General features: G+C 39.0%; 1 protein-coding gene across 1 annotated transcript in view; it reads left to right on the top strand.

Annotated features, from left to right (window-relative positions):
* Positions 1-25,470, top strand: part of Bmp5 (bone morphogenetic protein 5) — a 156,766-nt gene that overhangs the window by 85,677 nt on the left and 45,619 nt on the right. Inside the window, exon 2 of the mRNA XM_023704840.1 lies at positions 8,335-8,527. Coding sequence (XP_023560608.1) covers positions 8,335-8,527 — 193 coding nt within the window. The remainder of the gene's footprint in view (positions 1-8,334; positions 8,528-25,470) is intronic.

Genomic DNA, 25,470 nt, shown 5'->3' with positions numbered 1-25,470 from the left:
TTTCTAGTTTTCTAAGTCACAACTGAGGAAAGCGCCATGCTGGGCCCTTTCAACTAAGGGGTGTAAAAAGAAATGGAGACTTTTCATGGAAGTTCCATGGCTTTAAAAAATTTTTTTCAATTATTTATTTATTTGATACAGGGTCTCACTACAGAGCTTGGACTCATAGTGATCCTCCTGTGTCAGCCTCCTCAGCACTGGAGTTACAGACATGTGCCACCACGCCTGGCTTTAGTGGCCAGCACAGTGGCATGTAGTATCAGAGAGCGAACTTGGGTCCTTGCATTTGCCAGGCAGATTCTTACACTGGCAAGCTATCTCCCTAGCTGAGGGCTCTTACACAAGACTTAATTCTTTATACTACTGTTTATATTTTTAAATCAAAATAATGTACAAATATTAAATTATTAAATTTCAAAATGATATGCATTGCAATTTACACATATTTTGAAAATATTTTCTTAGTTGTCATAGCAGGATAACTATCTCACCCTTTTTTCAGATGTTCTTTCTTCATAAAATTCTATTCAAAGGGCACTTATTCAATAAGAATAAGAATATTTTGACTATAGAAAATGTGAGCATAAAGTAAAGTTAATCTTTGAAACAAAACGTTCAGTAGGACAATTTACTTTTGTTCAGGTCAAACATTATTGTGGTGTTAAAAGGCTCTTAGGACTTCTGGAATCTAGAATTTACCACACTCTCAGGAATGGTTATCCATTCATAGAATATATGTACATATGCATTCACTGCCCAATAAATAGGTCTTTATTGAATAGAGTTTATGTTTCTCAGTGGACTCATCAGTGAAGGATGTCTTGGAAGTGATGCACATGGATACTCACAGGTTACATTTACTTTGTTTCTCTTACTTTCAAAATGTGACAAAGATAAGTAATAATTCTATGAGTAATCTCTTAAGGATTTTTTGCACTCAGCAGCAAGCACTGATCTGTATTCTCTCAGCAGCTGGCCAAGCTCCTGGGAAAATACTGTGACTTGTAGCTACTGATTCTACTTATGTCTTCTAAGTGACAGATCTTGTGCAGGAGATTAAAGCTGTTTGTCCGTGAATGCTTCTCTTTAAACTGCAGATAAATCACTAAGTAGAAAAAACTGTATCATCTGTTAATTAATTCTAGGCTTCAGATAGCGTAGACATAAAAATATTTAGCCCAAGAAACTTCTAATCAATTGTTATTAGTGGCACTTCCATTCCAAATGGTATAAGTTGGAGGAAAAAGACACTCACCCAGTCACTTCTGTTAAGTTATAACTCAACAATAAAAAGCACATACATGAGACAGCATTTAATCTTTTCAGACTTTGTCCATTTGGAGCATTCAGGGTATATTCTGGTGCTTCTATAAAGGAACCTTATTCTTGTTATTATTGTTCCATTGAAAATGGAATGTGAATCTTTTGGTTAATCTTTTCCTTCATGTAGTTTGGATATTACCATTTTAAAATCAAAACATACAAACTTGAGTCATTTCAAGTTAATGACCTTGAGACCACACTCCTAAGTGAAATAAGTCAGACACACTTGTGTAAATATTGTTTTGTCTCTAGTGTGAGAAACTGAAAATGTAAATAAGAACCAAAATGTATAACAGATATTTGAAATCAGAAGAAATTGTTCAAAAGGAAAGAGGATCAGGGGATGAAAGGCAGGAGGAAGGAAAGGAAAGAAAAAGAAGATGAGATAAAGGGATAAAATGAAACAAAGCTTTGTAACTAAGGAAAGCAAGGGGTTAAAGGCAGAGAGAAGAATGAGTGAAAAGAAACAGCGCTCCTCACATGCAGGCACTAGCGCCCTGTGACGAATTGGGCCACGGTGCTTGTCGGCACTGTATAAAGGAGCCTAATGTAAGAAGAAACAACGGAGACACCGTTTTGTACATGGGAAGGGGTTCAGGAGACTGCGTGGGAAGGGGAGAGCAGCGTAAGGGAAGGCCCAGGGACGTAACATGCTTGTGCACACGTGCCAAATGCAGCGGTGCAATCACTATAGGGCGTAAGCATAGACTGAAACAATAACAGCAGCAATCGTGGAAGCTGGGAAGTGGATGTAGGGGTGGAGGGCTGTGTGGGGTGGAAGGGTTGTAAGTGGGGATTTGTTCAGTACCTGTATTCATTCCACTAGGTGCATGAGAACTTTATGTACTGCAAACATGTACTCATAAAATACAAAGAAAACAAAATTTATCTGACTCAGAAAGTATAGTGGCTATTTTGCTGCTATAGATAGTTCTGTAGTTCCACATAAGTGCTGGATGGAAATATGAGGCATATAAACAAAACCTAGAAGCAACAGGAGGAATGCCCACCATGGCCATTATGATTGTGATTTGAATAGTGAGTGTTTGCTGAATATTTTGATGGATTATTTTTTGTGAATATGTGTGTGTGTGTGTGTGTGTGTGTGTGTGTGTAACAAAATGAGTGCTCTATTGTTTTAATGTAGCTTTTTTTTGGTACCAGGAATTGCACTTGGGGTCTTGCTTTTGCCAGGCAGGTGCTGGACCACTGAGCTGCATTACCAGCAAGTGCCTGGATTTTTTTAGGAGAGCACTTTGGGTAGCAGTCAGCTCAAATAAATAACCGTGTGTTGCTAAGTTTGTTAGAAAGGAACAATTTCACACACTAATAGTGTGCACGGTTGTGCATACCACCCTGCCCTGCTGAGCACAGGAAGCGTACCCCTGTGAGTGATGCACTTCTGTTCTGCACTTCAAACTATGTCTGCACTGTGAGTGACAGGAGTTTGTAGGGTCCCTCTGAAGGCTCAGAGATGCCGCAGTCGATACCAGCAGCTGTGTCTCAGACACGAACATCTGGCCAAGTGCTTGCTCCTGAAATTTCTTTGTGCTTAGTGTTTATAGTCTAGAACTAAACAACCAGTGCTATCAAAGACCAGTGTCCACTTCTGGAGTCAGCACCTGTTGACACTGTCCTCGCAGCCCCTTAGTAACTGTGGGTCTGAGGAGATAAACCCTGCCTGTGTGTATCTGTTTGCTTCTGTTCAATAAATAGGAGTCTTTTCCACCACCAAATAGGATTATAATTTTTATGGAGTCTTCAATATTTCAGCTGGTGAAACAATTTTTACTAGAAATGATGGTTAGGAAAATTCAGGAATGTCATGCTTTTTAGTTCACAATACACATAGCTAACTATGTATATGTGTATGCATCCATTTTTATATATGTGCATATATGCGTATTCATAGTTATTAAATATGTATACATTCATATGCATTCTTATGTATATTCATTTGTACTAAATACACATGTACAAACCCATATGTATATGTATATATGTGCATGCACTAAATATGCATATATTCATGTGTACATATTTATATTTGTATGAAGTAAATATGTATATAGTAATATACCGTATGTATATATGTATATTCATATGTACTAGATATATATGTAGATACTCATATGTACATATGCATATTCAAGTGTGCTAATATGTATATATTCACAAGTATATAAGCATATTTGTAGGTACTAAATATGTACATATTTCTATGTATTCATACATGTGTGTATATGTATATTCCTATGTACTAAATATGTGTGTATTCAACTAAATAGCATATACATAAGTAAATTTAAAGGACAATATTTAAAAGTGTGAATATAAAACCCAACAATAGTACAATTTCCTGGCATTTTCTTATTTAATTGTCCATCTTTAAATTTTTCAAGCCATTTACAGTTGCAGCAATGCATGGTAAATTATGCAGAAACAGAATGCTGTCATATGCCTAAACTGTCACAATTCCTGAAAAGTTTGCCTGTGAGGAATATTATGTGTGTGAGTTGCTTCATTAACTTTGGGTGTTTTGATTTTGGGCTTGGGTCCAGTGAAACAATGGGAATATGGAGGATCCAGCAAAAAACGTTATAATGATTTCAAAATTTTAAGCTTTATTTCAGATTATAGTTGTAGTAAACATATGATGTTACATACATTATATATTCAAACATATATATTATATAAGATTAATTCAAATAAGAATACAATCAATTATTTACTCATGAAAACTTCCTTAGGTAAGAAATGATGGAAATCTTTGATAAGAATAGAAAAAGCACATTTAGCTTGCTTAAAAATGGCAAGAGATATAATTTATAAGAATCCACAAAAGCTTGGAAGAAGAATAACTCTATTTCTATAAAAACATATGAAAGGGAATTATCCTCTGGAGAGAATAAAAGTGCTGACTAACTTGCCCTAGAAACAGTTGGAGTAGGAAGGCAAGAAAACTACACTCAGAGAAACACACAATTGACATGCTGTGCTACGGTTTTGCGACTTGAAATCGTGGCCCTGGGCTGAAGTCTTTTATGTAACAAGACTAAAGTTTTGGGCTTCTGGGCAAACTATAGCACTGATGGGCATGAGCAGGGCTGTAAGAACTAAACACAGTCTGTCGCAGAATGATCCAAAGCGCGCTGCTCCGCTGTCAGTGACAGGCGTGAGGCAGGGTGAGGCGAGGGGAGGAGCAGGTGAGACGCGATCGATCCATCTGCATGGTCGGACTTCCATTCAGTGATTAGACCTTTCTGGAACGTGTTGCATGAGCTCCTCATTATGCATCGTTGATCAAATCCTTATTTTATACCCTATTTTTCGCTGTTTTGTGTAACTCTGCAATACAACGTTTAAATATGCTAAAAATGAGCTACCACAACTCTGAGTGCAGGATCCTCAGCAGAAAGTGGGGCCATAGAGCAAAGCCGGCTAATGAGATTCAGGAGACTGATGTTTGTTACTGCCCGGCTGTTGCTGCCTCATGTTTTGGTTTGAAATCAAGGTAATTACGTTTGCTACCTACTTAGCATCATTCTTTGAGGTCATTGAAATTATCTTGTAGGATATTTGTGAGGACCATTAGGAAGCAAAGCTGTGTGAATACAAGACTTATTCCGTTGTCACTCCAACACACGTCCTGTGAAATTTATTGCTGCAATTATGATTCAAAGCAAAAGGATATAGGGATTTGAGTCGCTAGACAAATCTGAGACACAACTTTATTTTGTGTGGTTTATTCAATACAAGATTTTATTAAACTCTTTGAGAATTTGTCCCCTCAAGGGTTTAAATTAAATAGCCTGGATTAGAAAACTGAAATTTTGTAATAACCACAGAAATTCTAGCTTTCCACTTTATTACACTAACGTCGCACAAGGGATTCTAGAGCAGCAGATGATTTTACATAACATGAATTCAATATTTGTCTGAATTCTGCAGGTGCACATTTTAGATCAGATCCCAAGCAACCAGTGTTTTTGCCTTTGTGTCTAACACTACCAGTTTGGAAGTTTTTTGTTTAAATTTCAAACATAAAAATAATTGTTAATGAAATATTAAATAATGATGCTGTCACACACAATTTTGAATACTGTCTTTCAGAATAGAGAAAAGATACTTCTGAATTCCTATTTGGAGCATATAGCATAATGTGTAAGACCTCTTGCCCTGAGACACTGTCACCTGGACAGACACATGAACATGTCCACACAGTGCAGGGGACATTCAGCTCAGTGGGAGGAGACAAGGACTTCATGTTATTTCATGTGTGGTGATTTCTCGTTCATCTGCCAAATGAGCCTTAAACCAATTTATTTTCAGAACACATGAATACTAGACTTGTGAATGAAGTCTTCAGATCTCTATTAATAAAACATGACAAAGCAATGCCATGTGAGTAGAAATAAAGATCCTGGCATTTTAAAGCCTAGATCAAATATCTGGATTCCAGTAGTTTGGTAAATGTTTGATTCCCTCGTACCCTTTAGTTCCTTTGCTTTCAGTAGTGGGGCCTATGCAAGGCAATATGCTCATACTAATAAAATGGCAAAATGCTTGGCATATAAATGTCTCTTAAGTACTTTTACATATTACCATTTATTTCACACAATTTAGAATAAGAAATTAAGTACATATAGTAGCTACATTTATTTTTCTGGGAACAAAAGTTGCAGCGAGCTCCAGTGTCCAGACCGGCAGGTTAGTCCATGGACACTGCGTACTTGCCCCTGGATGCGGCTCAGCGGAGCAGACACAAAGAGAATGAAGAAGCACTCACTGCATTACTGCCAGAGAACTGTTGATGGGGAGGAGCGAGTGGTGGACGTAAGTCCCATCCTGAACATGGGGTGGCCGTCCTTCTTTAGGAAAGAATTAGAATCCCAGAAACAAACCTCTCTAAGAACAGGACATGGACACTTTACCAAGCAGGTCATAATGAGGCAAGTAAGGTGGTGTAGGACAAGTCTGACAGCCTAAGAAACCGTGCAAACCACCCTGCAGGGCTCATTTCTGTGTGCAAATTGGGCATCAGCGATGTAAGTGGGTGTGGGCTCCTTGTTCTCCTAAATTATCTTTTCTTTTTCTTTTTCTTTTTTTTTGCATTTTAGGGACAAGTCTGCAGGGTGTTCAGGGTCTTACTGCTAGATCGGACTCATAGTAATTCTCCTGTATACAGCCTCCCAAGAGCTGGGATTACAGGCATGTGCCACCACGCCCAATCTCAAACGCTGTCTCAGCGCGCCCCAGGGGTGGGGCCACATGGCAGGCTGGGTATCGAAACCCTGGTCCCAGCACTTGTTTGCAGGCACTTTAATCCACTGAGCTATTTGGCCGGCCCCTAAATTGTCTCTTCAAGGAAAAACAGGCCACTGATTGTCTTGGAGTAGAAAGGCAGGAGTTGTTTGTTTCTTTGCCCCTGGATTTCCTCAGAGGTGGCACTCATGGGTCCTAGAACACAGAGCCTGGGCTGAGCTGCAGAAGGCACTTGTGAGTGGCTGTGACTGCTCTTCTTCGCTCTTAAGTCCTGCTCTGGCTTAGGCCTCCAAGCTTTCCGTATATTTATGGCCCTGCTCATGTAAGTTCAGTTAATCTTCTAGAAGTATTTTCAAACTAATCTTTGAAACTTGTAAATCCAATTTTATGACTTGGAACTAATTTTACTGGCAAAACATGCCATAAAAAAGTGGTTGGCTGAAATTGTTCAATACCATGAACATAGCAAGTTACAAGAGATATAAGTATAACATTCTTGCATGTTATCTCAAATAATTAAGATTTTGAGAAATATACCAATAACAATGGATTTCATCATTAATAAAGTGATGATCCATCCACTTTTGAAAACGAGGCTTCGCATACACAGCTCAGTAGGAAAGCTTTTGGTGCCTGCTAGATGTGGCCCATACCAAAGTGAACTGTCTTACAAAGCCAGATGGATACATTACATCTGACGTTTGCTGTCTTCAGTCTCTCAGTATTTCTTAATATTCTCATGAGGGAAAACTTTTTAGTTTTTTAGGAAGGCTTCTAATAGGGAAACTAGGCTTCCTTCTTAATTCTGAGTAAGAAGAGATAGAGGCCTTTAGAAGACTTTATGTTGCACCAGGAGAAATCATTTGTAAAAGTGCCTCAAAGTAAGAGAAAATGGAGTGAGAGGGGGAGTATTTCAATTGCTGAAAGGAAAAAAATATTTCTGGGGACATTTTAGAAATAATTCTTTTGGATAGTAACTGTAGTTAGATAGGAGCAAGAAGTTTTGCAGCTTGTTGCATAGATGGTGACTGGAGATAGCAATTATGTGCTGTATATCTAAAAGGATCTGAAGAAATTATTCTGAACATGTTCGGGGTAAAGAAAGGATGCCTGTCTGAGGAGATAAACATCTTTAACCTGAGGTAAATAATCTAATGTCTGTATAGATCAAAATATCACAGAGTACTCCATAAATATTCATATATTTACTTTTCTAAGTCAGATAATGAACTGGAATTAAAAATTAAAATATAAAATAATTTTTTGACTTGACCTTTGCCGTAAACACACACCTCCTACACATGCGAGTCCTTCCTCCCTCTTAGTATCCCTCCTATGCTTTGCTGACTTTGACCAGTGACCTTCCCTGGAGCCCTAGAAGTCTCCAGAACACTACCCTGATTTCTGTGAGGCCTTCTGCATTCCAGCACTTGCAGCAGGCTGAAAGTCACTTCACAACCTTCACTGTTCAGAATAGTTTTGGATGCCCTTTCCATTCAGCACCCTGGAATTTGCATAGAGCCATGGAGGTTATGCTGCCTTTGAACGAAAGACTTTCAGTTTGTGGAATTTCCTGAAACTTGAAAGACATATAAATCTGTGGCTTTACTGTTTTCCCAGTTTTAGTATTTTCCCAGTTTTATACAAGCCTACTTGTTTGTTTTCATTTCCAAAGGTGGAAAGTTTACCATTAACTTTTATATTTTAGGAGGGCTAATTTTATCTTCTTTCTTCTTTCTTTTTCAGTTGAAAGAGACAGGGATTTCTCTCACCAGAGAAGGCATTACAAAGAATTTAGGTTTGATCTGACTCAGATTCCTCATGGAGAAGCAGTGACAGCAGCAGAATTCCGGATCTACAAAGACAAGAGCAACAGTCGATTTGAAAATGAAACAATTAAGATTAGCATATATCAAATCATCAAGGAGTACGCGAACAGGTATCAGCTTTATATCTCATTCATTTTCCTGGAAAATAAATGTTACATTTTATTAAGAGCTATTGAGAATCCCTGTTACCTATCAGAAACTTTTTTGGAGTAGGTATAGTGACATTTGTACTAGGTCAGATACACTGTAAAGTAAGAGTAATTGATCTGAAAATTTCTAGCAGTGGGATTACATGCATGTGCCACCATGCCTGGTTTCAGGGGCTGGCTCAGCACGGGCCTAGCACTGCATGTGGTACTAGAGCTTGAGCCCCCTACTTTGCACTTGCCAGGCAAGTGCCTAAAACAGTGAGCTATCTACCTGGCCAAGATTCTTGAGAACAAGTCTAGTTAAACTACCTATGCTAGCCTCAAATATATGACTCTCTTGTCTCAGTCTTTTGAGTGACTGGTTTCATAGGTGTGTACCAGCACCCCTGGCCTCACATCAGATTTTTAATTAAGATAAAAAACCATTTTGCTTTCTTTAAGTTAAAGAAGAACTGCTTCACTTTTTATTGGCTTAAGTGTAAATTACGTTAGCATTTTTAATGTAAGATCATTCTGTTTGCAGCAGGTTCTGACAGTCAACCTGTAGCTGAACAAAGGTGGACTGTCTAAAGCCCTTAAAGCTTTAAGTATGTGGACACTTAATTAATAATTACTGTAAATGATTCACCAAATGGGCCTTTAGAGGTGGTCTTTGACTTTCAACACAATGCAGAAATCTTTTGTGTGACATCTTTTATGGGTGCCTAGTTGTCTTTGTTGGCTAGCTCTCTCTCTCACACACACATACACACACAAATTTTGGAACTTAAGTTTAATATATACCAAACTCCTATTCAAATCCTATATTGATATGATATCTATTTCTTAGTAGCTTCCATTCATCAGATTTAGGTCTCTCTTTTGATAGACTACTCTGTCTTTCTTCGATGATACAAGTATTTGAAGATGGCTATCTTGTTCACTGTAAAGTTTTTTCTTTGTCTTCTCATCACAACAGAGAAGACTTTCTCAGCTGGGGTGGGTGGTAATTCTAGGAGGCCAGGGCAGCAGGAAGACTGCAAGTTCAAGCCAAGCCTGGAGGGTTTAGTGACTTAAGGAGACCCTGCCTCAGTATAAAAGGTGCAAAAAAGATTCAGCTAATATAGCTCAGTGTGAAGGCTCTAAATTCAATTCCAAGTACAAAAAGAAAAGAAAAGAACCCTTCTAGTTTGATGTATGACATCTCTAACACAGTTAGCTATTAAAGTTCCTACTTCATTTTCATGAGTTGGTGACGGCTACAACAGACCTCTCTACCAGGAGGTAAGCAGAGGGTGGGTGTCACTGGGCTCTGGACCACTGCCCCCTGTGACATCATCACTTGCATGTTACCTCCTGTCTGCTTCAGGGTAGCATTAGACTCTCATAGGAGCATGCCTGAGGCTGATCCAACTCCCAGATACTTGGGGAGAAGAGGGGGGAGTGAAGAAAGACAAAAGACAGTACTAAAGGTACAGGGGATGGGGTAGGGCCTGCCTCTGGTGCACAGGCTCAGTAGTCTCTGAGTATGGCCCACTTACACTAACCAGTAGGGAAATAAGGGAAGGGGCAGTGCAAGCTTCATGAAACAGCCCCTGCAGCAAGGGAGGCACAAAGAATGCAGAGCAAGACCTTCTTATGCTGTCGATATGCCTGCATCCTTGCTCCGTCCTCAGCAGAAGTTGTCTTGCCTCAGGAGCGCTGTGGTCTTGTGCTCTCCCTGAACTTCCAGGAAGCATGGGCCTCCTGCTCCCTTCTGTGTTCCTAAAGCAAGTCACACCAGCCTCAACACCACAGGACAGCCAGTCACATAGCCTGGTCCCCTGGTCCTCCAAAGTTCTCCATTTTCATTTCTGTAATTATAAAAGCTGAAAGAGTGTAACTTGAGGTTGGGTCACATGTAGGTGTTTTCTAGTTTGACATCCCCTGTTACAGACTAGCAACACAACAGAAGACAAACAAATTAATATATCCAATATGGTTGAGTCTGGGCCTGGCAGCAGCAGACTCTAGAACAACGCTGGAACTGTCTTTGCTCCATGGTCACATGCTCCGAGAGGGCATCAGAGGTGGTTTGATGTCACAAACACTCCTTCCTGGCCATGTTACTAACTGCCCTGGGCCACCCCTCTTTTCCATTTGAGTGTCTTTCCATGGGACGTAAGCCTTGGGCATCATCATCAATTTGGTTTTTTGTTTTTGTTTTGTAGTGAAGCACTGAGGGAAGTACTTATTTTCTACAAATAAATTTAAAATCTTTGAGGTAAAGATAACAGGATCTAACTGTTCTTGGAGATGTGAACATGCTCTCGCTTTGTGTTTCTGTACTTGTGTTCTAAAAAGCAGATGTGCATGCTCCACTATGGCGTGGCCCTGTGAATTATAAGGAGTACCAGTGAGATGTTTAATGTGTCGAAGTTGAAAGAACGAAGGTATGACCTTGGTGACATACAAGGGTCCACTATCATATTTTATTATAGGAGGGGCGCCTGTACCAGCAAAGGCAGATAAATAATCCTTTTATTTTGTGTAGTGAAATTCTATATCATTTCTAATTTTTTTTCTTTTACCATTTTCTATTCTTTTTAAAGATAAATACTGTTGAATGTGTCCCACCTTTTTGCCCACTGGGATGCTGACACGAATCATGTGAGAATAAAGGTGCATAGAGACATGAGCATATTGGACCGCCCACAAAGCTGGGGTGCGAGCAATATCCCTTTGCCTAACATCATAGCTACTGGAAACCTTTGTCTCTTAATTTAATTTTGTATTAAGAGCATCTTTTAATAAACATTATTGTTTTAGCCACAGAAAATTTACTCTTTTGACAATGGCAATGTAAACACATTGCAATAATGTGGTTAGCAACATTTATTGGGGTTTATCTCCCATAAGGCTATGAAAATTATTGGGTCCCTTTAGTGAACAATGACTATAAGAAATATTTCCAGGCAGCTTTTCTTTTCTTCACCAAGCAGTCTTGCCAAACTAAGGGGTCCCAGTTAATTATCTTAAATTTTTTGATGATCTATGCAACTAGATCATAACAATTAACATGATTCTTGATCAATGAAAGTTTTCCAAGTCACTGTACTTGTACAACAATATGCATTGCATTTGTAAAGCCAATCTTGACATCATTTTGATCAGATGGCAACATGGGTAGAAGCATGTTGTTAACTATTTTGATCTCTCTAACCCACTTAAATCATAGAAAAATGTTTTAAAATTCCCAAAAGCCAAAAAGAAAAATACTGTTGTGTTCAAACAAAAACAGATGTAAGTATGATAAGTGATTATAGATTAGACAGACAGATGTACAAACACAGAACAATTTGTTTATAGAAGTAGAGTACAATTGGATGTATTTGGCCAAAAATCCAATGTCCGATAAAAATCTCAGTCAAAATACATTTTTTTTAAAGGAAGAATTCCAAGTGGCTAATAAAAACATGAAAAATGTTTAGCATCATTGGCCTAATGGTGAAAGGGAGAAAGGGAAATCAGGGCAACAATGAGGTGCCATCTAACTCCAGGAAGAGCAACTGGACTCAAGAACTCAAGACAAATATGCTCACGTACCCACGCACCCACGCACAAACTAGTGCTGACATGGTGGAACTAGCATGCTGCTATAAACTAGTACAACCCGCCGTGGAGATCAGAACAAAGACTCATCACAGCACACCACCAAACAAAGCATACAACTGGAAATAGAGATTCACTTGAGCTAACGGCACCTCTTCTAGGTATCTAGGTATCTCTTCCTTTGTTGGGCTCAAACTGAAGACCTTGCACTTGTGAGGCAGGTGCTTATGCCCAGGACTACACCCTGGCCCTGGATGTCTCCTGAGAAGAATTAACATACTCCATTCACAGACTTCATTCTTTACACAGTTCTGTTCTCAAACCAAATTAGCTGAGAACAAAGTCAAACTCAATAGTAGGTTCAATGTTGATCTCATGGAAACATCATATTACAGTATGAGTGCACACCTATCTTAATAGTATCACAATAGTTAAATCTCGGCGGTATTCTACACATTCATCAATACATGTAAGTACACAATGTATTCTACTCAGCCAGAGTGAAGGATAAATTTAAGTTGTTTGGAGGGAAAAGGATATACCTGAAAATCACAATGTGAAGTGAACTAAACACAGTAAGTTCAATATTTCATGGTTTCTTTTATATGAGAAATGCAAATTGTCAGTAATTTAAGGGGAAAGACAAAAGAGTATGCTAAGAAGCAAGGAGGTAGATCTTTAAGAGATGGGAACAGGATCTAAGGATAGTGGGAGGCAGGACAAAGAGGAAGGGAGGAAATAAAAGGGGTGTGTAACCTCCCCACCATGAAGGCGTGCGTTATGTACCACAAAGAGCTAAGCCAGAGAAGAGCGAAGTCAGCTGGGTACACACCGACAGATGAGTGGATAAGGCAGCTGTGGCGTCCAGGTGTAGTGGAGTGCAGCTCGGCCACGAGGGTGCGCAGAATCACGCCACTTTCAGCAAAAGGCATGGGATTAGGACTCTCATGCTCGGTGCAGTAAGCCAGACTCAAAGATGAACGTTGCATGTTTTAATTAATTTGTAGAACGTAAACTGACAGCACAGGAGTAGGAGGAAGACTACCATAGATGGGAGAAAGGCATGAAGAGGAAGGGCAGGGCAGGTTCAAGGGAGTCAGAGAATGCAATCTGTCTTACAGCATGTATGAAAATACAACATTAGATCTCAGTGCTTTATAAAACTGACAAAAGTAGATTATAAAATGAAATGAATTGATCTTATTTTTTCTGAAGGCATCAGTGAAAGGCATATTTTCTCCAGAGAAAATGATGGTAACTTTTTTCTTCACTTTCTTATAATGAAAACTTTAATACTACTGTTGGATTTGCCTTTAACTCTAAGAGGAGGGGTTAGTAATATTTTGCTTATACAGCATGTACTCATAGTCAAAATGGAAAAGTTCCAATAGGAAAATGCATTTTGAAATCCAGTTAGTAACTTAAAAGTATTGACTGTGTCTGGTTTACACACACACACACACACACACACACACACACACACACACACTCCCTTTGACCATTTTACAAACATCTATCATCCTCAAAATCTCTATCATCAGATTTGTAGATTTTATCTCTAGTATCTTAACTAAAACTCAGAAAAACTGAGAAGTCAGATTAGACTGGAGGGCTTAACAAGGTGCCCTGACCATGTGTGGATGTTGTCACTTAGGTAGTGCTTACTTTCTCCAAGGTACTGCCTTGGGGGGTCTGGGTGAGGTCTTGGCAGTAATTTAAACTGATGTTTTAAGTTTTATGGATGTGTTTTATATTCAAGGCATCACCTGATGCAGAAACCATCTATTTCATGCCTTCTCTGTCAGTGTTCTGTAATCAAATGTAAATATTTGTAGATTATTTATGTCACCTCTTTTCCCACTTCTTCATCTTAGTGAGACAACTTCTAAAATCGTGTATTTTATTCCCCACCCCCCATTTCTGCCTACACATATTTAAACTGTGAAGTTAAAAGGCTGTTCTGCTGTTCATCCAAGTCTTTATTTTCCTTGGTCACAAGCTAACACTTTCTTGTCATTTCATTTATTTAATCTTTTTCTAAAAGGCCAACAGCCCTAAATTCTATACAGAGGGCACCATTCTGTAGTCATACTTCATATAGCTGGTATTATTGGGAAATGAATTTCCACATCATTGACTTTTCCAGATAATCCAGCTGAATTCAGCATGGTTTTGTTGCCCCCTACCATGTGGCCAACCCGAGGCCAGGAAGCCAAGTACTTAAGCCCTCCAAGCTCACAGCCTGGGGCTGGACTGCGGTGGGCCTGCCTCACACAGACTTTCATAACTAGAATACAACGTGCTAAGAACTATGATGTCAGTGTGCACTAAGTGTTGCAGAAATATGAAGGAAGGGAAATTAATTCTTATTTGGGCAGTGAAGGCTTTAGGGGAAGGCTCTGTGAGGAGTTTGCCTTCGAGTTGAACAATTCAAGATGAGTAGGAGCTTTCTATAGGTATCAAGACAGAAAGAGAAAATGTGTCTTAGAAATACTCCTATGTATTAGAATGTTTAAATGTAAAATTAATTACACAAAACTTTACAAATGGAGTGGCCAATGCTAATGCTACAACTAATAAGAAAAGTATTTCATGAATACTCACCATTGGTCTGGTGCTAAGTGCTTTACATGGGTTAAAACCTTCAAATATAGATGAGATAGATGATAGATAGATAGACAGACAGACTCATTCCAAAGAAAATATGCCACATATAGGGCACTTGTCTCTTAATGCTGCATTCTGAATATACTTTTCTCTCCTTCACTGTAGATTTTAAACTCAACTGGTCAGTGTCACTAGGCACAGTACTTCCTTGGGTGCTTTTGGCTAAGCCATCGTCATCAAGATTCAAGGCAGCTTTGTATTTCCATAATTGGCCTCCTTTAAGATCTGTGACTGTTCTGCGGACATCCTCTAGAATGCACACTGACAATTTCCATTCAGCAAGATTTTCTGGGCTCAACATATATGTTTATGTATCTAGAAGATAGTCAGGGTAGATATACAGCTACTTTCTCTTAGTTCATTGAGAAGAAAGTTTTGTACTAATATTGTTTAGGCAAAATATCATGTCTGAGGGCCGACCACATAGCTCAGTGGATTAAAGCACCTGCAAGCAGGTGCATGGGCCAGAGATTCAATGTCTCCAGGCCCTGCCTCCAGAGCATGCTGAGATGGCAATTGAGACTGGGCGTGATGGCACATGCCTGTAACACCAGCTCTTGGGAGGCTTTAAACAGGTGAATCACTATGAGTTCGATCTAGTAGTGAGACCCTGAACACCCTGTAGAACCGTCCCCAAAATATAGAAAAATAATAATAGTAATAATAATAATAATAATAATAAGGATATCATGTCTGCATCGTGTCCCCTGAATAACTACTAGAAAGACAACAATGTGCAATGTACTAACTATTGTAACCATCCTACTAACTTGTTTTGAAACTGTTTAATTGCTATTCTGTCTTTGTTTTCCTCACTAAAATGAATAAAAATTAAAAAAAAAACATATTCTGGGTTCTTCAGAGCAGAGTACTCAGACAGGAGACACTGCTTTCTCTACCTTACATGGACAGTGTGCGAGTAAGGGCTCAGAGTTCTTCGTGTACAGGACTCGAACTTCTCCGTTGATGGAGTTGGGACCCCTAGGACACACTGGCAATGTGTGGGGGCTTCCTAGCTAGCGTGTGGATGTGCTGAGGAGATTTATGGGCAGGGAAGCTGCCGTCCCGTGAAGGGCCAGGGAAGCCACCGCACCAGATGTGGGATGAACTGATCCAAAGTGCTCGAGGAGTCGCCAGACTGAGAAGTCTGCTTATTAGAAGGTTCAAGTTGCAACCTAAGCATAAGAATGATTGGTCCCATGAAATCGTGACTGTATCTGTTAATTTTTCTCTGAATATTCACATTTTGTGTTATAGATATTTAACAGGAAGCAACCCTTCGGAACTTGTATTGAATATGCTGCTCATTCGTCGGGACCATGAATATGCGTTGGGCTCTCTGTGTGATAGTCTCACCTTTATTTATTTATCTACTTATTTATTTTTTCCTTGTTGAATGAGGAGGACCCCTGTGTGCGGACCCTGTAGTGCACATGCAGATTTTTCCACAGAGTAGTGGAGGTGGGGCAGATGGTACCGTACCAGGAAACCTGCTGAACATTAAAAAATATCTTGACAATTCAACATAATTGAACTTTTGAGTAGAAATTCCATTTGTTTTGAATCTGCCACTATACGCCTTTGTTTTTAGCTAATATTACTCCTTCAGAAATATTCAATTGGACATTTTAAATATAGCATAAAATTAGATAATCTAAAAACCTGATGCTAAGTGAGATAAAATTATATAATTTCATAATTTTTGAGGTGAAAAATAGTTATCATTTGAAAACATCAATCAGCAAACAAATTCAAATTCTAATGCTTTGAAGCTGAGTTTGCTTATGAAAGAAACTTTTCATCAAAGGAAGTTTTGGCATGGTACTTTTTATTAGTTGGTAATCTTTTGTCAGTGTGCTTGGTATTAGCACTGCAGATTAGGTTCTTAAATGCTCTGATGGCATTTATGTGAAATACCCAGGAGAAGATATGTGTTGCCTCTTTTTATAGGGAGTACCTCCTGGTCCTCATCTCTGCCCAAGAAGTTTGCATTTGTAATCCCAAAGAGAAGTTACTGGAATGCCACCAAGTTAATTCCAATCTACCCCTTTCAGTGCAACCCACAGCAAGAATAAAGACACTAAAGCAGATTTATAGTAATAGAGAGCCCAGGGGTCCCAAGTCTAGCCATGAAGATGGCTTTCTGGAACAAAGGCCTTGACCCAGCGCCAAATCTGGGTTTTATTCAGCCACTAAGGAGGAGCAGCATGAGGATGAATGACTGAAAATTGCAGGAGGTAGGTGAGTACTATGAGCTGGGCTAGGTAGGAGGCCCACATTTGCCTCTGTGATATGCAGGTAGAAGGATATGGAGGCAAAGTAATTTGCATTATACTATTCAGATAGTATCTAATGTTTTGGGGCCTGCTGCTTCAGCTCTGATGTGTAATCTTTTAAGCCCAAGGAAGTCACAGCCTCTGTCTCCAGATTTGTTCCCAGCCAGCAGCGTAGAGCATTGGCTCGTTGTTCTGTCTCACCCTGACACATATTAAAGAGCAGCAGGTGTGGGTTATCAGGGAAACACGTGTGCTGTCTTCAAAGACTCCCGCCAGCACCTCAGCTGGTCTGATATGCATTGCTTAAAGCCAGATGAAAGGAGAAGGAAAAATCCTCGCCAGCTCTGTGCATATCAATACAAGGAAATAGGGTCAGGCTCGGCCCAGATGGAAACGATTGCTCTTCTTTCAAGGAGAGCCGCTCAGGCGGCCCTGCACATCTTTTGGTGCTTGTTACTTCATTTTCACTAGACTGTTAATTTAGTCAAAGAACATTGGAGGCAGGAGGAGGAGAACTAGTTGTTATAATAGAAACGGGATTGCTGTGGGCTATCAAGTTCTTTTTCATGGAAATGAAACGTCATGGCAAAGTTTTTCTAAACTTTCTCTGTGTGCCTTCCAGATAATTTCACCAAGTTTTTCTTGGACAGATCTATTGCTTCATCATTAGAGAGGAGAATAGCTCTTTCCTTGATTACCTATCCTTTTTTCTACCACTTTCCTAAGTATATAAAAATGCATACATATTTTTATATGTACATAAGATTGAAACTATGGCCACCAGGAGAACGTTTCTCTTTCATTGCTTCTTTTTTTTTTAATTTTATTTATTTATTTGTGTGTGTGTGTGTGTATGTGTGTGTGTGTGTGTGTGTGTGTGTGGCCAGCTCAGCCCACCAGGGGGTGGCTGAGCCATCTCACCAGCCCACTGAGCCATCTCACCAGCCCACTGAGCCATCTCACCAGCCCCATTGCTTCTTAATGTTGAAATAATTTCACTTCTTGATGCTATCAACTTAATATCTTTCTTGTAATAAAATTTAAATAAATGTCTAGATCCATAGTTTATAAATATGTATTAGTGACATTTCTTAGTGATGATTGCATAATTCACTTCTGTCTCTGATCATGATAACAATCATAACACACACAACTTGTTCAATACAAATTTATGTGTCGTGGTTGTGTTTTGGTAAGAAAATAGCAATTTTTAAAAATCCTCATTTAAAGCACAATCTATAATTCAGAAAGGTAAATTTAAAGGGCATAATCATTGTTTTCTAATACCACGCAAATTGTAGGAGAGGAAGTCACTGTTGAAGCCAAGAGGGTGCCAGCTTCACCTGTGTTACAGTTTTGGGTTTATGATGGTAAAGTGTGACTCTTCAGAAGATCATGTGTCCTACCATCATGCTCAAGTAATGTGGAGAAATAAATGAGAAATGTTTGTGAAGCATATTCAAAAGCAATAAATTTTGCTTTCCATGAGTCTGTGATCTAGTGCAGCAGAAAATGATATATTGTGATATGTGTAGAATATGATAGGAGTGGCATGACATAGAATGGAAGGTAGGATATGACACGTGTGATAGGCATGATACGATGTAGTGACAGGCATAGTGTGATAAGTATGAAATGGCATAATGCGATAGGTATGTCCTATAATATGAAAAAATGGATTACAGAGGACAAATGGGGTTTGATTTAAGGATTCGCCCATGCACGTTTCCCTATCTTTAGCAAGTTCACTGATATAAACCTATCTTCACTTTCTTATGTTATATTCATCCTTCAATCAGCTGCAATTTGATCTCTGTAACTATTCTCAGCTGATCACCTGCCAACAGTCTCCTGGCTATCTAATCCTAGGGACACTTTTCTCACTTTTCTCCTCAGTATTTGATATTATTGATCATTTCTTGTCACAAATCACATAACATGTGGCATAATCCAACTAGGGGAATGCGTTAATATTCTAGTACTGCAGTAACAAATTCCTAAAGCATGAATATCTCAATGCAGCAGTAATGGTCCACTTTGTGTCTGGCCCAGAGCAAGCTATGCAAGGTCCACACCCTCAAAACCTCTGAGGTAGCATCCTTTCTTGATTCTTCAGCTGCTGATCCTGCAGTCATTCCTCTTCCAAAAGATTCAGAAAAGCAGATAACAATGCATACTACATTGAAAAGTGAATGTACTCATCGGTAGAACAATGGATTGTGAAATGCCTCAGGTAACTCCTTGGTTCTATTTTGACTCATATTTTAGGATTAGTGGCTCAGTGATTTTTTTTTCAGGGTAATTGATTTTTTTTTTTTTTCAGGATGAGTAGAGTAATTAACATATGAGTTGGAACTCAAGGGAACTGTTTGATTACAGGTAGTGTTTTGAAAGTGGAAACATCGAATCCTCAGCTCTCCCTGCAATTTGTTTAGTGACCATGGTAAATCATTCCATTTCTCCTTTTTTTCATGGAAAGAAGGAATTGGCTATGCAATATTCCACATTGAGTATTTTGTGGCTTATTTTGAGATAAAAATCACAGGTTAGCTGATGTCTTGTCCCTCTTGATGAGAATACTCCTTTATTTCAGCTGAGTAGATACTAAACTAACTATTCCAACATTGCACAATGCAAGCATTGTGTGCTATTAGGTGTGTTTGCACTCCCTGTGTGTGAAATTAAAAGCAAAACCCATTATCATGATCTAATCATATGAAGTACAAGATTCAATGGACAGAGGGCTAATATATAGAATATAAAAAGAACTGAAAACTTTAGTTTCCCCCAAATAAAAAGTCCAATCAAGAGATAGGCAGGGAGGGGCAGGGAGATGGCTCAGTGGAATAAGCACTTCCCTGGCAAGTGCAAGGGCCTGAGTTCAATCCCTGGTTCCACAAAAAATAAAAAAAATAAAATAAAATAAAGAAATGGACAATTAAAATGTGTGTAACATCTCAGAAGTTCAAGTGTCCAATAAATACATTTAAAAATGTTCAATATCACAGCATTTAGATATGTGCAAATTAAAGCCACACTGAGATAGCATCTTACCACAGAAAATATGGTCCAAATTTTTAAAAAATCAAATAACAACAAATGCTGATGAGAATGTGGGGAAAAAGAATTATGTTAATCTATATTGTTCTTGAGAATGTAACCCAAGAACTTGTAGCACAAAAACTGTGGAAACCAATGTGGAGATTCATTTAAAAATTAAAAATATAAATTCCATTTGATCTGGCTATTTATCTTCTAGATGTCTTCCCCACAGGGTTAAAGTCACCACACAAGGAGCATACACGTTTCTAGCAGCACGATTTGCAACAGCTAGGTCTTAAAGATTGTATGCAGCCACCCCCATGAAGTCACAACTCACAGCTCATGGTATTTTACCTTAGAATTCAACTAATAATTATTTGTAGAAATGGTAAGCATCTTCCTTGGTTGTTTTTATGGCAAGAGGTTTGCAAGTAGCCACTGGGGAGCTTTATTCAGTTTTTCTTTTGCTGCAGACTGGCTACTGCTCTTTAACTTATCCCTGGCAGATGTTTGGAGCACTGAAGATGGAAGTTGAATATATGTAAGAAGGTAGGACAAGGCCTCGGTGCCTAAAGCAATCAAGCTACCTCAGTCTTGAGAAAAATATCCTGTCTGGATAATTTCAGTCATTAGTTGCTGAGGAGCTTTGTGTCTCCTGATACTAACTTTGCAAAGGTGTAAATAAACGCCCCTACTTTTGTTGTTTGGGTACTTTGCTACTCAGGCAAACAGGCCTTCACTTGACCCAGCTCTTGTCTCCTGTCTATCTTTTCCTCACTCCTGCCACCATGTTGTCCTGATGTAAGTGGAGACACCAACAAATCCCCACATTTTGTGCTCAAAGAGGTGCCTATGGAAAGAGAAAAGTGGGCTACAGGAATACTTCTAAAGGGTGTGCAACATGGGCCTGCAAGATAGCTCAGCAGACTAAGTGCCTGCTTAGGCAAACACAGGGACTGGGGTTCAACCCTTCGTACCACATGCCATGCCAGCCCACCGCCAGGTGCATGGAGCTGGCCACCAAGTCTGGGTGTGGTGGTGCATACCTGTAATTCCAATGCTGGGGAGGCTGAAAGCAGGAAGATCAGTATGAGTCAAGCTATGTAGTGAGACCCTGTACCAAAAATATAAAAAAGAAAGTACAGTAACAAAAAGATGATTAAATCAGGTAAAATAAAAACAGTTAATTTGGGGGACAGAGCACGCTTGTGCTTTTCTGGAGGACACTGAATGGCCTATTTGTGTTCCAGGGCATGCTGTTGGGCTGTGTCAAGGGGCCAGATCTGGAAAGAGTGTTGGCAGAGGTGGGGCGGCTTTCAACCTGGAGCTGTTGAGGGGGCTGGCAATACAGAGGTCTGAAGTCTAGGTGGGAGACAGAATATATGGAGAAATCTGAGCTGAGACTTGCCAGTGTTCTTGAGACAAAGTAAACTACAAACTAAAAATGATGGTTGTGGGGCCAGGGAGATGGCTCAGTAGAATAAGCACTTGCTTGGCAAGTGCAAGAGCCTGAGTTCAATCCCTGATTCCACCAAAATAAATAAATAAACAAACAAACAAATAAATAAATAACATTTAAAAATAAAAATGATGGTTGTGGATAGGGGATTCTATTCCTGTAAAAGTTTTTCTGCTGGTAGATCTTTACTAGTTGGTAGGCAGCAGGATCTGGCTGGTCTATTTATAACTATAAATTTCTAAAATTTGTAATAGAGTCAATATAGCTCAATTTGGTCAAGAATACACTTGGGTGCTCTGATTTTGTAAAGATGTTTGTGTGTTTTGTGTATTTGTTATTTGTCTATTATTATGTTATTCCATGAACAGCTATTTCTCTTTTTACTTGAGCTCAAGAACTTTTCTCGTTTGAACATGATACATTTGAGACCTAAGTGCATGCTTTCTCCTGAGTCACCAGATGGTCTAACTTAAATCAAAATTGGTTTACTCACAGGTCATCAAAAATTTTAAGATAATTAAACAAAAGTTCCTTAGAGTGGGGGAGATATTATTGAACAGGACTCCAGTTAGTGAATAGAGGTGTAGCCAACATTTGTTCATTAATAAGGAGCCCCCAGTAATCTCCATAGTCTCTTGGGAGACACCACCAGTAAACTGGCCATTGAAAAAGATAAAGTTTTGAGAAAACAATTATAATACATTTTTCTCATAAAAGATGCTCTTGGGGCCTGGGAGATGGCTCAGTGAAATAAGCCTTTCCCTGGCAAGCACAAGGGCCTGAGTTCAATCCCCAGTTCTGCCAAAAAAAAAATACTCTTGATACAAAATTAAGAAACAATGGTTTTCTTATGTGTATGGTAATTCATGGTTATTATTCTCATGGCATTTTAGATGTATTCATGGTTTCAGATGTATAAGTCTTCAAATGTTACAAGAAGATTGTTGACTGTGTTATTATTTTTGTTCAGATTCAGACCTCTGCCTTTAACAAAAAACATGTAACATACATCCCTTTAAAGGATAAGTAATTACGTCAAAGCTTCTTATGTAGTAGATAGAGATATTGATTAAAAGGGTTATGTTATGTCAAAATAAAAATTTAAATATGTCACAAAATGTCATCATGCTTGTGCTGGTGCAATGTTATATATGGCTTTGGTTTCTGTGTAAATACATGTAATTGCTGTCTTTGAACATTCTACATGGATTTAAATTCTAAAGTATCCATGATTGTTAGAAAATAACAGTCTCATTTTGTGTCTAAGGTGTTTGATATTTAGATACATAGTAATGTTGAGCTTATTGCCTCCGTTACAGGCAATGTCATTAAGTTTCTCTTCTAGATGTTTAACATCTGAGGTTTGGAGACCAAAACTTAGGGAGATAGATGGACTAAGCATATGGATAATGTTTTGGCACTAGCCCTCCGAGGTCAAGGAGGACTCAGGACATGAGAGAACCTCTGCGGCAACATCCTGTAACTCAGCAGAGTTCCTGATTTTCTGATCAAGGAGATTATGAGACAACAGAGAAAAGTAATCAGTGATGTACAACGTGCCTAAGGAGAGTCATTTGGAGAGAAAACATCTCCCATGCTTTTACAGAAAGCATCTTGGGCAAGCAATGCCAGTGACTCATCCGGATGGATGATATTGACAAAGATTTAAAGACATGTTGCACATGAATCCAGGATAAACCCTAGGAAGATTTAACTGTCCTGGATATGTAGGAAAAGTTAATTTTTTATTTATATGGGTCTTGCCTTAACTTGATCTTAACCATCCAGCAGAAAAGTGCAACCACAAGATGTAAAAGAACAATGGCATAACAATATGCTAGCTAGACACTGACAAAGGTTCTACAATCTGAGGTACAGGATCTCAAGATAAATCCTGAGGGCATTTCACTGACCTTGTCAGACCAAAAAGCTACAACTCTTGTTGCACAGGTCCTGCTTTACCTTGGTCTTAACCATCCAGTAGAAAAGTATGAAGATGAAATATAGGAAGTAAAGCCATATTGTTATGTTGAGCTGTGGGGGACTCAGGTCAATAATTTCTGACATTGCCAGTTAAACAGAAGACCCAAATGCATTTATGGGCTACTGGACTCTTTTAGAATATTTTGCTGAGTTTACACACCTATAATATTCAACAACGGAACTTAAAAAAAATTGGGGTATAACTATGAATGTCCATTTTGTATCTGTGTATTCAAAGTGGTTGGGATAGATATATAGTTGCATTCTCTTAATGAATAGAATGATTTTTTCTAATGGTGTTTGTAAGTAGGATCACAAGTCTGCATCTTGTACAGCAATTAACCACTAGGAAGAATGTATGCAGTGTATTATTTGTTGAAACTGTACTTTCGATTTGATTTGAAACTGTCTCATTGCTATATGTTTATCAATAAAACTTTGAAAAGAAAAAAAAACAATATGCTAGCTATTAAAGGTTCAAATTACTAAAAACTTCTAGCAATTGCTGGATGTAATGGTAACAGTACTGCTATGGATTATTGGAGTTTGAAGCACTAAACTGCTGTATACAGACACCAAAAAATCTTTAGACTAGCGTTAAGAAAAAAGGTCTTCTGAAGAATTCGCCAAACCCAGCTTCCCCAGCTGCAAGGGAACACCCATCATTCACACACTAAAGCAGTAAAGGGAGAGATGTTGGGAGCCCTGAAGCTGGAAGTTGATTGTTGGAATACAAAAGAGTAGGTATAGAGACATATTAAATAACCTGCAGGACGTGTGGGACAAGGAAAACGAAAACAGGGCAGCAACAGCTGCAGGAGCAACCAAGAACACTTGGAACTCAAGGAGACCCTGTTTTGTGTCCTTGCTCCAAGATGCCTAGCACATTCTCACATATAGTATAGGCTAAACATTAATCTTGGGCACTTGCAATGGGGTCTTGTTATGTTCACCTAAAGTAACCCAAGGGCTGATACTCAAGATATGTAAAAATAAACACCAAAGGCAGGCAGCAGCCTTTTTGTTCAAGCCCTTGTTTTGCTTGCATTGAGTGTTTGTGTGTCCTTGTCTGCGGACAGCGCCAGTGAGTCCTTCCTAACAGCTGATCATATGTGTGAGAGCAGGACCTGGCCTCTGCACAGACATCTCCTACAGTCCAGAGAAGAACATCCTGCCAGGCAATTTCAGTCATTAGTCACCAGACAACTTTGTGTCTCTTTTGCACAGGTATAAATCCACTTGCCTGTTGTTCTTTGGGTCCTTTACCAGACAGGCACAAGGGCCTCCATCTGACCCAGCTCTAGTCTCTTATTTGTTTTTCCCTCACTTCTGCCTCCATTCCTCCCCAGGTACACCAAGAGACCAGTCGGTCCACAGGCACACATACCAGCATGCCACATTAGCTCAGGATGCTGAACTGTGGGTAGCTCTTTCCAGCACTCTCAGTTTTGTTCTTCTTAGAGCCTTGAGAATCCCAAAGATATGCCAAAATGCCCTGCACCTTATAAGGCTTAATTATTTTGCTAAATTTAGTATTTCATTAAATTAAATTATACCACTGTGGGAGAAATAACATATTGCATGTTTAGGGCTTAAACTACAAAAATAGGCATTTATAGCCATTTTTCTGACCATATCCTAAATTCACACTTTTAATAATTAAGGCTACTCTAGGCATGTAACCCCCACAAATTTTAGGGGTCCACTATAATGTCCATCAACAGATGAATAGGTAAATAAAATACAATATTTGAGGCATTCTTAGGCAAATAAATGCAACTTGAGAACATAATATTAAATTAAATAAACCAGACATACAGGTTTATGTATCACATGGCTTTTCTTACCTGACAAACTATCTACTATTGAGAATGACAGAAGGAGAGCCAACAGAAGACATCAATAGG

The sequence above is a fragment of the Octodon degus genome, unplaced genomic scaffold (genome assembly GCF_000260255.1).
Source record: "Octodon degus isolate 3935 unplaced genomic scaffold, OctDeg1.0 scaffold00205, whole genome shotgun sequence".
Lineage (NCBI taxonomy): Eukaryota > Metazoa > Chordata > Mammalia > Rodentia > Octodontidae > Octodon > Octodon degus.
The sequence above is the reverse complement of the archived record's forward strand: the minus strand, read 5'-3'. Positions and strand labels throughout refer to the sequence as shown.